This window comes from Gymnoscopelus braueri (genome assembly GCF_963280865.1).
Source record: "Gymnoscopelus braueri genome assembly, chromosome: 4".
Classification (NCBI taxonomy): domain Eukaryota; kingdom Metazoa; phylum Chordata; class Actinopteri; order Myctophiformes; family Myctophidae; genus Gymnoscopelus; species Gymnoscopelus braueri.
In genome coordinates this window covers 52,656,367-52,670,325 of record NC_137605.1, presented here as the reverse complement: position 1 = coordinate 52,670,325, position 13,959 = coordinate 52,656,367, and the positions used below count along the sequence as shown (strand labels likewise).

The window sequence follows — 13,959 nt, the reverse complement described above, 5'->3', positions numbered from 1 at the left end:
TAGGGGTACAAGAAATTCACCTTAAATGGATAGTTCACTCCCAAAATGACTTTTTTTCCATCAATTACACACCCCATGGAGACTTGAATTCACGATAATACCGGTCACCAATAATTTGATGACCGGTGGCAGCTCTGGTAGGAGACACAAAGTGTCAACTTTGTGTCTCCTACCGGAATCATTAGCATCTTTCCGCTGGTCATCAAATTATTGGCTTAGGAATGCAAAAAAATATGTATATCTACATGAATTCAAGGCTTCATGAGGTATCTAATTGATGGAAAATAAGATATTTTTTGGGTGAACTATCCCTTTAACGTGGGGTGCGGTCACAAATCCAACATAAGACAATTAAGACTTATAACAAAGTACTTTGACGGTTTCAACAAATTATCATCAAAATAAAAGAAAGAAAAAAAACTAAATCGAGTTTCTTGCATTAATTTCAAATAAACATTTTTGGAAAAACAAGCCCTGGCTCTCTCTCTAGCCACAATGTGATCCCTCAACCCAAATCCTCAAACCTCATTGGCCGTGGCCTCCTGGATCTTGTCCCTGGCGTAGCGGTGGTCGTCCTCAGACTGCAGGCTCACCAGGTCATACTGGTGGTCACGGTAATGATTATGTTGGGTGGGGTCAACGCTGCCGATGGCCCTGCAGTGATCCAGAGCCTCCTCCCATGTCTTGTTCTCCTTCACCAGGATCCCGTTGTCAACGAAACAGATGAATTTACGTTTATCAGAGCAACGTGAACTGTACCACTTGTTAGTGTCAATGTTAAGGGAGCCACAGTTCTGAAGGTCCGGCCGTCCCGGAGCCCAATTCCTATAGTCTGAGTCCTCTCCAGTCCACTGCCAGATGTCTTTAGATGTGTCACTTCCAGGTGTGTTAGGGGGTATATGCAGTCCAATCCAGCCTGTTTTAGTGAAGTCATGATGGTTGCTCTGTGTGACAGTGGCTAAGACCATGGACTCCTTGTTACATCTCTCCTGGGCATCAAGCCAGGACAACATTGTATACTCATATACTACTTTGTTCCCATCAGAGCAGTAGAAACCCCTTGACAGAGAACATTTAATATTGTACCACATATCATCATAGTTGTCAGTACAATTCCTCATTTCAGTCTCTCCAATTGCCCAGTTTGTGTCACTTGAAGCGTCTCCTCTGTAAAATACAAATAATCAATATTACATGACTGCTTTGACATCTAACATTCAGGAGTGTCACTTTACACTTAGCTAGGCGGAATTATGCCGTTTTCAATACACGATAGTGCACTTGGTGATACAAGCGCGAAATTTGGCACATATGACCTTCATATGACCCTAATTGATAATCAACCTCTGGCCACGCAGAATTCCTAAGATTTCAAGATGGCCACCACCAGTTTTCAAAATGGCTGCAACTGGGCCAATGTGTTGGACTATATCGCTTTGCTGGGGCTTATTTTTATATAAGAGAATGTGTTCTGGAGGTATTCCTACCAAGTAAGATAAAAAATAACATTAGGTTCCAAAATGGCGGCATATTTTCCAATATGGCTGCCGATAAATTGCAGAAATGTAATGTTTTCTGGTCATTAGTGCCTCTGTTTTGAAGCCTAGTTACTGTTACCTGTCTTGTCTTACCAGTCCTGTGATATTGTCAGTGTTTCCACCTGTGTCCTCTTAGTCCCCCAGCCTATCCCAGTGTTGATTGTCTGTCGAGTTCACCTGTATCCTGTTAATCCCTGTCTATTTAAGCCCTGTGTTTGCTCTGTGTTCTTCTTGGTCCGTAGACATCCTAACCCATAGCAATGGACACACCGACAGAAATGCTCTCGTCTTCGGCCCAGGAAGACAGTACAACTAGTACTACCGATTGGAATTCATGCTGTTTGTGCCAACATAACATGGGTGAAAAGTTAGTTGATGCCACTAGCAGTGGTTATGTGACATTGGCTACCAATATTCCCCAGTTCCACAAAATGAACTGCATGCCAATTCCTTTTAACCCAAAGCGACTCGATGACGGTGATGGAATTCAGTTGACACTTGAGAGGAACAAAGCCAAATATCACACATCATGCTCAATAAAGTTTAAATCATCTAAATTGGGAAGAAAAAGGAAGTTCATGTCCACATCAGAGAAGTGTGGATGTAAAAAAGCATGTTCTGGACACTGCAAATGCTTTAAGTTTGGACTTATCTGCACACCCCTCTGTGGTTGCAGTTGCTAGTACACTGGCCTGTCACTTGCCCAGCCACCATTATAAATGAGAATGTGTTTATAATGACTTAATAACAAAACAAAAAGTAAGCACTAGGCTTTACCAAGCTAATAAATCACTTTCAAATGTTCCATAAATGGATTCTGTGTATGGTAATTAATACAAATACATGTACTACAAGCTCATATGGATAAACCATAAGCAAATGCACATTTCTGCAATTTATCGGCAGCCATATTGGAAAATATGCCGCCATATTGGAACCTAATGTTATTTTTTATCTTACTTGGTAGGAATACCTCCAGAACATATTCTCTTACATTAAAATAAGCCCCAGCAAAGCGATATAGCCCAACACATTGGCCCAGTTGCAGCCACTTTGAAAACTGGTGGTGGCCATCTTGAAATCTTAGGAATTCCGCGTGGCCAGAGGTTGATTATCAATTAGGGTCATATGAAGGTCATCTGTGCCAAATTTCGCGCTTGTATCACCAAGTGCACTATGGTATAAATTTTCCGCCTAGCTAACTAGCAAATACTTGTATTGAGTTTCTAGATATCTAGCTTTTTTCATGATAATGTAACAATTATCTTTGACCACAATTCCATATTTTATACTTAATTTTTTTTTGGATTTTTTTCCCCCTATTTTTTATGTCACCTTTAATAGGGATATCAAGCTGAAAGTGGTTAAAAACAAGACTAACCTTTCTTGTGTCCACCTCCACACGTAAATGTTCCCAGGGTCTCTGTACAGACCGATCCACACTCTTCCTCTGGCTTTGACCTTCGCCAACTCATTCACCAGGTCTTCTCTCTGACCCCTAACAGAAGCCAAGTCAGTGAAGTTCTCCTTGCAGTACTGTTGAGCATCAGACCAGTTTTTCTCCTCTTCCACATAGTGAAATGTTTTCATCGGGACAGACGCCTCCAATTGAAGAGCAGCAAGGATGATGAGGAGGAGGGAGAGGGAGAGGGGGGTCTTGAATGGGCTCCTCTTCACCATTTTCACAATTTTTTTCTTCAGTTCAAGTAGAGAAGAGTGCAGGGCAGAGTTCAGTTGTTGTCATAATGTCCACTCTGTAACTGAGTCCTCTGTGTGACCTGGTTGTCTAACTGAAGCAGGACTCACAGAGCAGGATAAAGATGTGGTTAGTTGTCTGGTGAGGAGCAGGCTGTCACACTGTTCTTATGACAGCTACCTGGACACACCCACCTACATGTACTTGGACACATCCACATAGATGTACCTTGCAAACAGGGCCTGCCAATTAATCACCCAAACAAGTCATTAAAAAGTTTGTCATTCAAACCTGTTTCATTCAAAACTGTCCTATCTCCGTGCCTAGGTTGGGTAAATCAGAATAATACAATTTGAATTTATTTGCTCAACAGACGTTAACGAGACCTTCATTCTAATGTCCTTTTGCTGGCAGTACTTTGTTACAAAAACAAAAAAGCTATGGACATCATCCATGAAGACAACACGTAGCTTTCATTTGGGTAGTGATGCAAAACTCACGTTGTTTATACGATTCAGTCATTTCTTGTGAGCACTGGACAGGTAGGAGAGTGTCTAGTGTTAGCAGGGTGGACGATGTCTGATTTAAGCAGTCACTCCAATAGTATCTGTAGTTGGGCTCAGAGCTGGGTGTGACTGCTCACCTGTGTGCATCAAATTAATTGATGAACGAGACCTTCATTATGATTTGCCAAATCACATGTTGTGTAAAGAAGTGGGTGAAATTCTGTTTTCATACAAGCTCCATCGTTTGTGGTTTTCTGGAAAGGGAGGAATAATAGAGATGGAAGGAAGATATGTTTTTGATATTAATGTTTGATAATAAAAACATGTTAACCACATTAAGACAGTATTTTTGGCAAATCTGTCCATTTATTTAAGTTTTCAAACATTCAACCCTGCACATGTATGTTGGTTACTTGTTACACTATGTTATGAATGTCATTTAGATGGACATTGCTTAATAAATGCAAAGAATGTTTAATTAGATAGCATGTTTTATTTGCACTCTATTTACGAGATAATTTATCCTGTTCTTTGGTGCCTATAGGGTTCATGCCATTTACTCTGATCTTGCACTTTGTAAGTTGTTCTCTGGATAAGAGCTTCTGTTAAATACCAACATTGTAAATTGTATGTACTGGGTATTCTTATTTGAATTTTATTTTATAGTGAAGATACAGCTTAACACAGTTCCAGTAGAGAGAATGAAACTATTGAGCTATTGCTAATTGTCTCCGCCAGGCCGAAAGGCATGGCGAGAGAGTATGTTTTACCCCCTGTCCGTCCGTCCGTCCGTCCGTGTGTCCGTCCGTCCGTGTGTCCGTGTGTCCGTCCGTCCGTCCGTCCGTCCGTCCGTGTGTCCATCTGTCTGCGAACAGCTAATCTCCGGCACCGTTGGGCCGGTCGCTGCGAAACTGTGCACACACACTCCCCGGATGCCAATTCAGAACCTCTACCTCAATTATTTTATATGGCCCTGTTATAGTGCCACCAGGAGGCCAATTTGTGCAAAACCCATTTTTGGATATTACTCCTACAGATTTGATCCAAACATCACGCAAATCAGTACACTATAGTCATGTGATCAACACGGATCTGTCTGATTTTCCATATTCCATCCTGATTGGCTAAGGTTGGCTTCCAAAGTTTGCAGGATTGGTCCGTTTTGAACTAAATGCCTCAAATCATGAACGCAGCTTGCGATTTCCGTGAAATTTCACACACACATTCCCACTAGGCTGAGGAAGAAATGCCACTTGAAAATGTTCAAATCAGCCTCATGGTGGCGCTATAAAAGGCCGATTTGCGTTTTTAACTATAACTGCACCGATCTGCGTGAAACTTTGCACGCATACTCCCTAGAGGCCAAGGAAAAACATCTGCCCTGCATTTTTTACATTAGCCTTTTATAGCGCCACCAGGAGGCCGACTTATGTAAAACACATTTTTTGAGATTAAGCCTTCAGATTTTATCCAAATTTCACGCAAATCGGTACACTGCACATGATCTCTATAGTCATGTAATCAAGATGGATCTGTTTAATTTTTCATATTCCATCCTGATTGGCTAACATTGACATCTAAAGTTTGCAGGAGTGGTCTGTTTTCAACAAAATGCCGCAAATTATGAACGCAGCGTCCGATTTTCGTGGAACTTTGCACGCACATTCGCACTACGTTGAAGAACAAACGCCACCCTTTTAACATTGCCCTATTATAGCGCCACCAGGAGGCTGATTTTTCTTTTTTATATTACTCATACAAATTTTTTTCCAAACATCATGCAAATCAGTACACATTATCTCTATAGTCAAGTGATCAAGATGGTTCCGTCCGACTTTTTATATTCCATCCTGATTGGCGAATTCCAAATATTGCTGGCCCACAATAACCTACCTGACCTGGCGGAGACCTGTGCTCCGAGGAGCACTTTTTCTAGTTTTCATATATTGTCGGGTGGAACCCTTGTGCTACTATGTAGTATAGCTTGTATGCAATATGGTGTACACATTATTTATGCTATTCACATTTAGTTTGCTTGCCATTTAGCTTACTATTAAACATCCAAAAAAGTAATTCAAATGTTTGTCATTCAAAACTATTTCATTATAAGCTGTCTACATGCTTGGGTTGGGTAAATTAAAAAAAATACAAAAGAAGGGATTTGAATTTACTCGGTCAACCGATGTTAATGAGAACTTCATTCTAATGTCCTTGTGCTGGCAGGCCTTTGCTACAAAAACATAAACACTATGGACATCATCTTGAAGACTCGTAGATTACATTTGGGTAGCGATGCAAAACTCACGTTGTTTCTACAATGCAGTCATTTGGCAGAGAGTCACTTGACCAGACTTACTGCAGTGGTTCTCAAACTGTGGGTCGGGAAAAAGCACTAGCCTGGTAAACCCCTCCCTCCGCATATCTCATTTCCATTTCAGATTTCCGGAAGGGGGGGGGGGGGTTTACCAGGCTAGGAAAGCACTTTGTTTTCAATAACTTTATTTATTTTGAAAAAAAAAAAAAGAAAAAAAAAAATGAAAGAAGTAATTGAAAATACACAGCCCCTCACGTATTAGAAGGACAATATCACTCACCAGAACCAATGACAGGTGTTTTCAATGAATCTATCATGGTTAAAATGTAGTTTTAAGTTACAATGGGTTCGTATAGGAAGGGGGCGTGTCTGATAAAATGAATATCAAATATCTAAATGCTGGAACAAGCCTGGGGTGCTCTGGCTTTTGTCTGGGGTGCTGACAAAAGTAAGAGTAGATGTTAAAGTTATCTTAAACAACGGGCGCCCGCTGGCCTAGCGGTCCAGAAGCATACCACATACGCGACATGCTGGTCAGCTTGACAGCATGTCGCGGGTTCGACTCCCGATCCAGGCGACCTTTGCTGTGTGTCACCCCCACATCTCTCTCCCCATTTCCTGTCAGCCTACTGTCCTGTCAAATGAAGGCATAAAAGCCCCAAAAAATTATATATATATTTCAAACATGTTTGGCAGTGAAATATCCCTTAAAGGGACTACACCATGAATTTAAAAAATAATAATAATATTTAATATTATATTGTTTATGTCCCTCAAACGTTTTTTCAAAATAAGAACAATTAAAAAATACGATTTTTTTCTTCTTTTTTTTTTTAACTGAAAAACGGGAGGAATTGTTCCCTGATGTGACGTGGCACAGGGACCAAATCAGTTTGGCCTGTTTTGAGACCAATTTACAGAAAACTTTTGTGTGAAAGCCTGAGTGTTCAAACTGGGGTATTTTTGATGATAGAAGAGAGGTAGGGGAGACCAAAAACACACAAAAAATAAGAAAAAGTTAAAATTCATGGTGTAGCCCCTTTAAAGTATTCAAAAGTACATTTTCTTTTTCAATGCATTGCTGTATAGTAATTCCAAAGAAATTTTCGAAAAACTGTTCATACTGTGCCGCACTGTATCACGACACATTTTGAGCTTGTAGATCTGCCACTTTCACTATATTTGAAACATTTGAAAAGTAGTGGAGTCAAAAAATACAAATACTCATGTGAAGTACAAATACTATTACCACTTAAGTGCAGTACTCAAGTACTTCATTACTGTCCACTACTGCATACACATACATGTGAGATTGATTGTTCCCGTAATACACATCTCTCTGAGACCACAGCACAACAAACACAATGAAATAGGGACAATGGGTTCATGTAAGGATAACAATGGGAAAGTAGCAGCGATAAAAGACAGTATTACTAAAGAGATTATAAATCAATTAGATAATTAATTAATAATTACGATGTAAAATAATGTTATATATTAAAATAATAGTTTCTTGGTATTATGGATGTGACAGGAGAAGTAGGTGTTTAGGTCCTCCCTGAGTGTTTACACTGACTTGTTTATTATTCTGCTGCTATTTTAAGTGCCTCATTTTATTGATGTTTTCCCATGCACCTTACGTACATATCTGTTATTACATCTGCTGCTATTTTTAACTGCCTCATTCGTTCCACTGCTATTTCTAACCTTCATGTCATATTGACATATCTGCAAATAATGACTTGTACACCAAAGCATTTCATCCACTTTATTACACTGTATTATATATTATTATTAAACTGTATGATGTGACAATAAAGTTGAAGTTGAGAGCAGGGAGAATGTTTAGACATTAGTATCTATAATCCAATAGAGTATCTATATCCAACATGAACAGACCAGATTAGCCTATAGATACTGAAGTCTGTCCAGCTAGGAGCATGTAGAAAGGTTTAGCGATATGAGTGGATAATAACTACATTTATTTAGTGTAGATTTCAACTCTTGTGTTACCATAACAGCTTAAGCCCTACACTTTGTTGTATGACACACATAGCCAATATAGCTGATCTCTTAGCTCATAATACGTCTTGATACGACACAGTGTGTTTTTTTTATTGCTTTTTTATTTCATTTTATAGGAGAGAAAGAACAGGTACAGGCACACACAAAGTAAAACAACACATTGATTATTGATATTCGAAATCAGTATAAATGTATACCTGTTAGCCGCCACTGGCTAAGGCACAAGAAGGCAAAGTAAACACCCAAAAAAAAAAAACTCAGTTACACCAATCCAACACATAAACATGCATATGTTTTTTTGAAAGATTAATGAATAAATAAGTTATTGACCAACACAAATAATACACATTGCTACATGTTTGCTATATCCTCCTATCTCTGCCGGCTGAGTGGCTGCACCCCTCCTTGCCTCGTCTTAAAAACCCTGACACCGCAACCAACCACCATTGAGATAAAATAGGGAACAATACATAATTAAATAATGATAATAACAGAATATAATTCAAACTAAATTCATAAATTAACAAATAATAAATAATAGTAAATTAAAGATCTGATATTTTTACTCTTTTTGACATTTGAAGATTTTTACCTATACCCAGTTGTATTTCAATGTTGTTTTATTTCTGAAAAGCAGAAATCGTTTGAGAATTTTTTATGAATGCCGAATGTTATTTAATCATCAAAACAAAGTTAAACATTTGTTTGAATAAATGACTCATAGACAGAGCCGGTCCTTAAATGCTTAGCTCAATCTGTACAGTAATAATAATAATAATAATAATAATGAATTGCATTTATATGGCGCTTTTCTAAGTACTCAAACTTACTCAAAGCCATCAAATAATCATCAAGACATGTGAAGTAATGGAAATATTAAAAGGCACTGTGATCACACTCTTATGGGTTCCTGCACACATGGGCATTATGGGTAATGAGTGTTGATAGATAAACTAAACAAGCCAGCGACAAGTGGCAGCAGTTCTGGGATCAGGAGATCAGAGGGAGACAACTACAGTATATGCAAAACTAAAAAGAGTGTGAGGGACAGGGGAGGAAGTAGGAGAGAGAGGGTAATGGGGCCCGTGCATCCCCAATAGTGTTACATATATTGTTGATATCAGGTTTATCTGACCTGATGTGGAACTGGTCACTGTTCCTAAAAACTACATTGAGTTCTTTTACACTCTAGGATACCGGTGAACAGAGTATTAAGAAGTCTGGATATGAGCTTTATAAGTTGTTGGTTGCATGGGCCGTAGGTTATATTTTTCTTTTGTTGGGTAGTTGATAATAAGACAAAGGAACAAGTCTTATTCAATTTGCAATTTAAACAATTTAGGCATATACTGTAACAGACACTCTTATCCACAGTGAATTACAAAGTGCAAGATCACAGATCAGAGTTAACGGTAGGAACTCTAGTCGACAAACGACGTGACTGTAAATATAGTCACATAAATAGAAAGCAAAGAAAACAAAGTGATAGAAAGTATCTAGGACACCAGTTAAACATCAAACCTAAAATATTAGCATCTGTGGTCAAGTAAACAGTATCACTCTAACAGCCATAACATATGTGAAGAAATAACCAACCTATCTGCAAAGTACTGTAGTAATATTCTTTATATAAATGACCACAAATTCCTGACAATTCCTGGCTACTAGTCCTCTGTCTGTTTTGCTGGGGATTTGATGCAGAGGAAGTTCCTTCTCTCCATGCAGTCCCTGGTCTCCCACTGGGTGGTGTGGTCTTTGGGTAGGGTTCCACAGCGCCTCCCCCAGGCCGGACAGAGTGGCAGGTTCTGGTACCGCTGTGGTTCCCCGTCCACCCAGAGCCACTCGCCCGCCAGGAAACGCAGAGCTGTCCACACCTGGGGACAACATGGAGAGCAAAGGAGGTCAAACATCTTCCCTCAAGTGTTACTGTGCTTAAATTAGGACTCAGATTAGTCAACCTTACTATTATTTTCCAAGCTTATGTTATATGCTGGATTTTTCCTATGATATTTTTATGTTATTTAATTAAAGATTATTTTAGATTCTGAATGAAACAAACTTTATTGCCAAGATTACTGTTAGTGTTAGTGTTAAAGTTACCGTTATAGGGTTAGGATTAGTGTTAATATTAGGTTTAGTGTTAGGGGTACAAGAAATTCACCTTAAATGGATAGTTCACTCCCAAAATGACTTTTTTTCCATCAATTACACACCCCATGGAGACTTGAATTCATGGAGACTTTTTTTTTTGTCGCATTCCTAAGCCAATAATTTGATGACCGGTGGCAGCTCTGGTAGGAGACACAAAGTGTCAACTTTGTGTTAATCCTACCGGAATCTTTAGCGACCTTTTCGCTGGTCATCAAATTATTGGCTTAGGAATGCAAAAAAATATATATATCTACAGTACATGAATTCAAGGCTTGATGGGGTGTCTAATTGAAGGAAAATAAGATATTTTTTGGGTGAACTGATCCCTTTAACGTGGGGTGCGGTCACAAATCCAACATAAGACAATTAAGACTTATTACAAAGTACTTTGACGGTTTCAACAAATTATCTTCAAATTAAAAGAAAGAAAAAAAACTAAATTGAGTTTCTTGGATTAATTTCAAAGAAACATTTTTGGAAAAACAAGCCCTATGGCTCTCTCTATAGCCACAATGTGATCCCTCAACCCAAATCCTCAAACCTCATTGGTCGTGGCCTCCTGGATCTTGTCCCTGGCGTAGCGGTGGTCGTCCTCAGACTGCAGGCTCACCAGGTCATACTGGTGGTCACGGTAATGATTATGTTGGGTGGGGTCAACGTTGCCGATGGCCCTGCAGTGATCCAGAGCCTCCTCCCATGTCTTGTTCTCCTTCACCAGGATCACGTTGTCAACGAAACAGATGAATTGACGTTTATCAGAGCAAGGTGAACTGTGCAACCTTTTAGTGTTAATGCTAAGGGAGCCACAGTTCTGAAGGTCCGGCCGTCCCGGAGCCCAATTCCTATAGTCTGAGTCCTCTCCAGTCCACTGCCAGATGTCTTTAGATGTGTCACTTCCAGGTGTGTTAGGGGGTATATGCAGTCCAATCCAGCCAGTTTCAGTGAACTTATGGTGGTTGCTCTGTGTGACAGTGGCTAAGACCATGGACTTCTTGTTACATCTCTCTTGGGCATCAAGCCAGGACAACGTTTTAGACCCATGTACGACATTGTCCCCATCAGAGCAGTAGAAACCCCATGACAGAGAACATTTAATATTGTACCACATGTTATTTATATTGAGCACACGGGAACAATTCCTCATTTCAGTCTCTCCAGTTTGTGTCACTTGAAGCGTCTCCTCTGTAAAATACAAATAATCGATATTACATGACTGCTTTGAGTATCTTACATTCAGGAGTGTCACTACACTAGCAAATATTTGTTTCTAGAAATGTACCTTTTTTCATGATAATGTAACAATTAGCTTTGACCATATTTCCATATTTTATACTTTCAAAAATGTTTGAAAATATTGTATTTCTATTTTTTATGTCACCTTTAATAGGGATATTAGGATGAAAGTGGTTAAGAACAAGACTAACCTTTCTTCTGTCCACCTCCACACGTAAATGTTCCCAGGGTCTCTGTACAGGCCGATCCACACGCCTCTGGCTTTGACCTTCGCCAACTCATTCATCAGGTCTTCTCTCTGACCCCTAGCAGAAGCCAGATCAGTGAACTTCTCCTTGCAGTACTGTTGAGCATCAGACCAGTTTTTCTCCTCTTCCACATAGTGAAATGTTTTCATCGGGACAGACGCCTCCAATTGAAGAGCAGCAATGATGATGAGGAGGAGGGAGAGGGAGAGGGGGGTCTTGAATGGGCTCCTCTTCACCATTTTCACAAGTTGTTTCTTCAGTTCAAGTAGAGAAGAGTGTAGGGCAGAGTTCAGTTGTTGTCATAATGTCCACTCTGTAGCTGAGTCCTCTGTGTGACCTGGTTGTCTAACTGAAGCAGGACTCACAGAGCAGGATAAAGATGTGGTTAGTTGTCTGGTGAGGAGCAGGCTGTCACACTGTTCTTATGACAGCTACTCACCTGGACACACCCACCTACATGTACCTGGACACACCCACTAGATGTACCTTGATATCAGATGAGTAGTTTATACTAATGAGTTACATAATACATAAGTAACTTAGTATATATTGTAGTTATAAAAGTCGTTTCAATGCAGCATACTTTTTACTTTTCTGTATATTTGTGAAGATGTTTTTTTTTTCCCCATCATCCAATCCACCAAACAAGAGACAATAGCAACAAGACAATTTGCACATTTGTATGTGTGTACTTGAATTCCACCCCTGAACGTGTTACACTTGGGTCACCAAGTGGTGTGTCCAGACTTCAAAGAAGTCTGGACACACCACTAGAAGACAGTTGGGCAGAGGCCCGGCTGTGTCGGGGGTACGGGGGGCTTCCACGTAGCGTATAGGTAGGGGTCAAAGCCCAAAAGGGTGCTTTTTTTTGGGTCAAATCAAGCAGGGCCTGTAATTTTCCTTAAGGACACAAACAAGTCATTCAAAAGTTTTTAATTCAAAATTGTCCTGTCTCCATGCTTGGGTTGGGTAAATCAAAATAATACAAATGGAGGGAATGGAATTTATTTGGTCAACAGATGTTAACGAGACCTTCATTCTAATGTCCTTGTGCTGGCAGGCCTTTGTTACAAAAGCTAAAATGCTATGGACATCATCCATTAATTTGAGTAGTGATGCAAAACTCACTTTGTTTATACAATTCGGTCATTTGGCACAGAGTCTCTTGACCAGAATGACTTATGTGTGTGAGCACTGGACGGGTAAGAATGTTGCATCCAATTCAAACTACTGGTGATGACCTATAAGGCAATCGAAGGCATGGCACAACCTTCCGTTCAGGACATGATCCAAACCCCCACCTCTTCCTTCCTACACACTTAGTTCAGCTACACCCAATATTTCTTTCTTACATTGGTCACCTGGGTATACAGTATGTATTAATAATTTCTTGCTTAAACATGAGCGTGGACTCTAGATGTGATTTATTGTACAACTGTCAAACTTTTCGTATAGCCTGTTGACTTTTATAGGTGAAAATGCTCAAAGATCTTTGAAAATAGCAGAACTACAAACTCAATACATTGTGACATGTGAGATTGTGGGCAATCTTCACTTTGCGACACTATCATACGACAAAGAATAGAATAAGGCTTAAACTGTTAAAGCCAGTTGATTAGAATATGATAAACTGCAAAATAATGGTATTGGCTTAAAGGGATATTTCACGTTAAAAAAATTATTTGCGTCATTTTATCGTCTACTCAGGCTTTTGGGAGCACCCCAGACAGTTTTTAAGTTGCTTGATTTAGTATTCAGATATTTGATATTTATTTTATCAGACACGCCATCCTATACAAACCCATTGTAACTTAAACTCCATTTTAACCATGTTAGATTCATCGGAAACACCCGTCCTTGGTTCTGGTGACTGATATTGTCCTTCTAATACGTGAGGAGACCGTGTTTTTTCAATTACTTTTTTCATTTATTTTTTATATATTTTTTGGGGAAAAAAAAATAACTTAAATACAATAAGAAAATTTGATAAAATAAACGAAAAAAGTAATCGAAAGAACACAGCCCCCTCACGTATTAGGAGGGCAGGATGAGTCATCAGAACCAAGGACGGGTTTTTTTGATGAATCTAACATGTTGAAAATAGAGTTTTAAGTTATAATGGGTTTGTATAAGGGGGCGTGTCTGATAAAATGAATATTAAATATCTAAATACTGAATCAAGCAACTTAAAGAGTCTGGGGGGCTCACAAAAGCCTGAGTAGACGATAAAACATTTTAAAAAAAATTG

The 13,959-nt window shown here is 39.4% G+C and overlaps 1 protein-coding gene across 1 annotated transcript; it reads right to left on the bottom strand.

Annotated features, from left to right (window-relative positions):
• Nucleotides 1-9,743: 9,743 nt before the first annotated feature.
• LOC308083653 (uncharacterized protein) lies at nt 9,744-11,327 on the bottom strand (the record flags this gene model as incomplete). Its single annotated transcript, XM_080425970.1, has 2 exons — nt 10,772-11,327; nt 9,744-9,953 (listed from the first exon to the last, which is right to left on the bottom strand). The coding sequence occupies exons 1-2, from the start codon at nt 11,213-11,215 to the stop codon at nt 9,744-9,746; spliced, it is 654 nt and encodes a 217-aa protein (XP_080282096.1). The 5' UTR covers nt 11,216-11,327.
• Nucleotides 11,328-13,959: the final 2,632 nt, after the last annotated feature.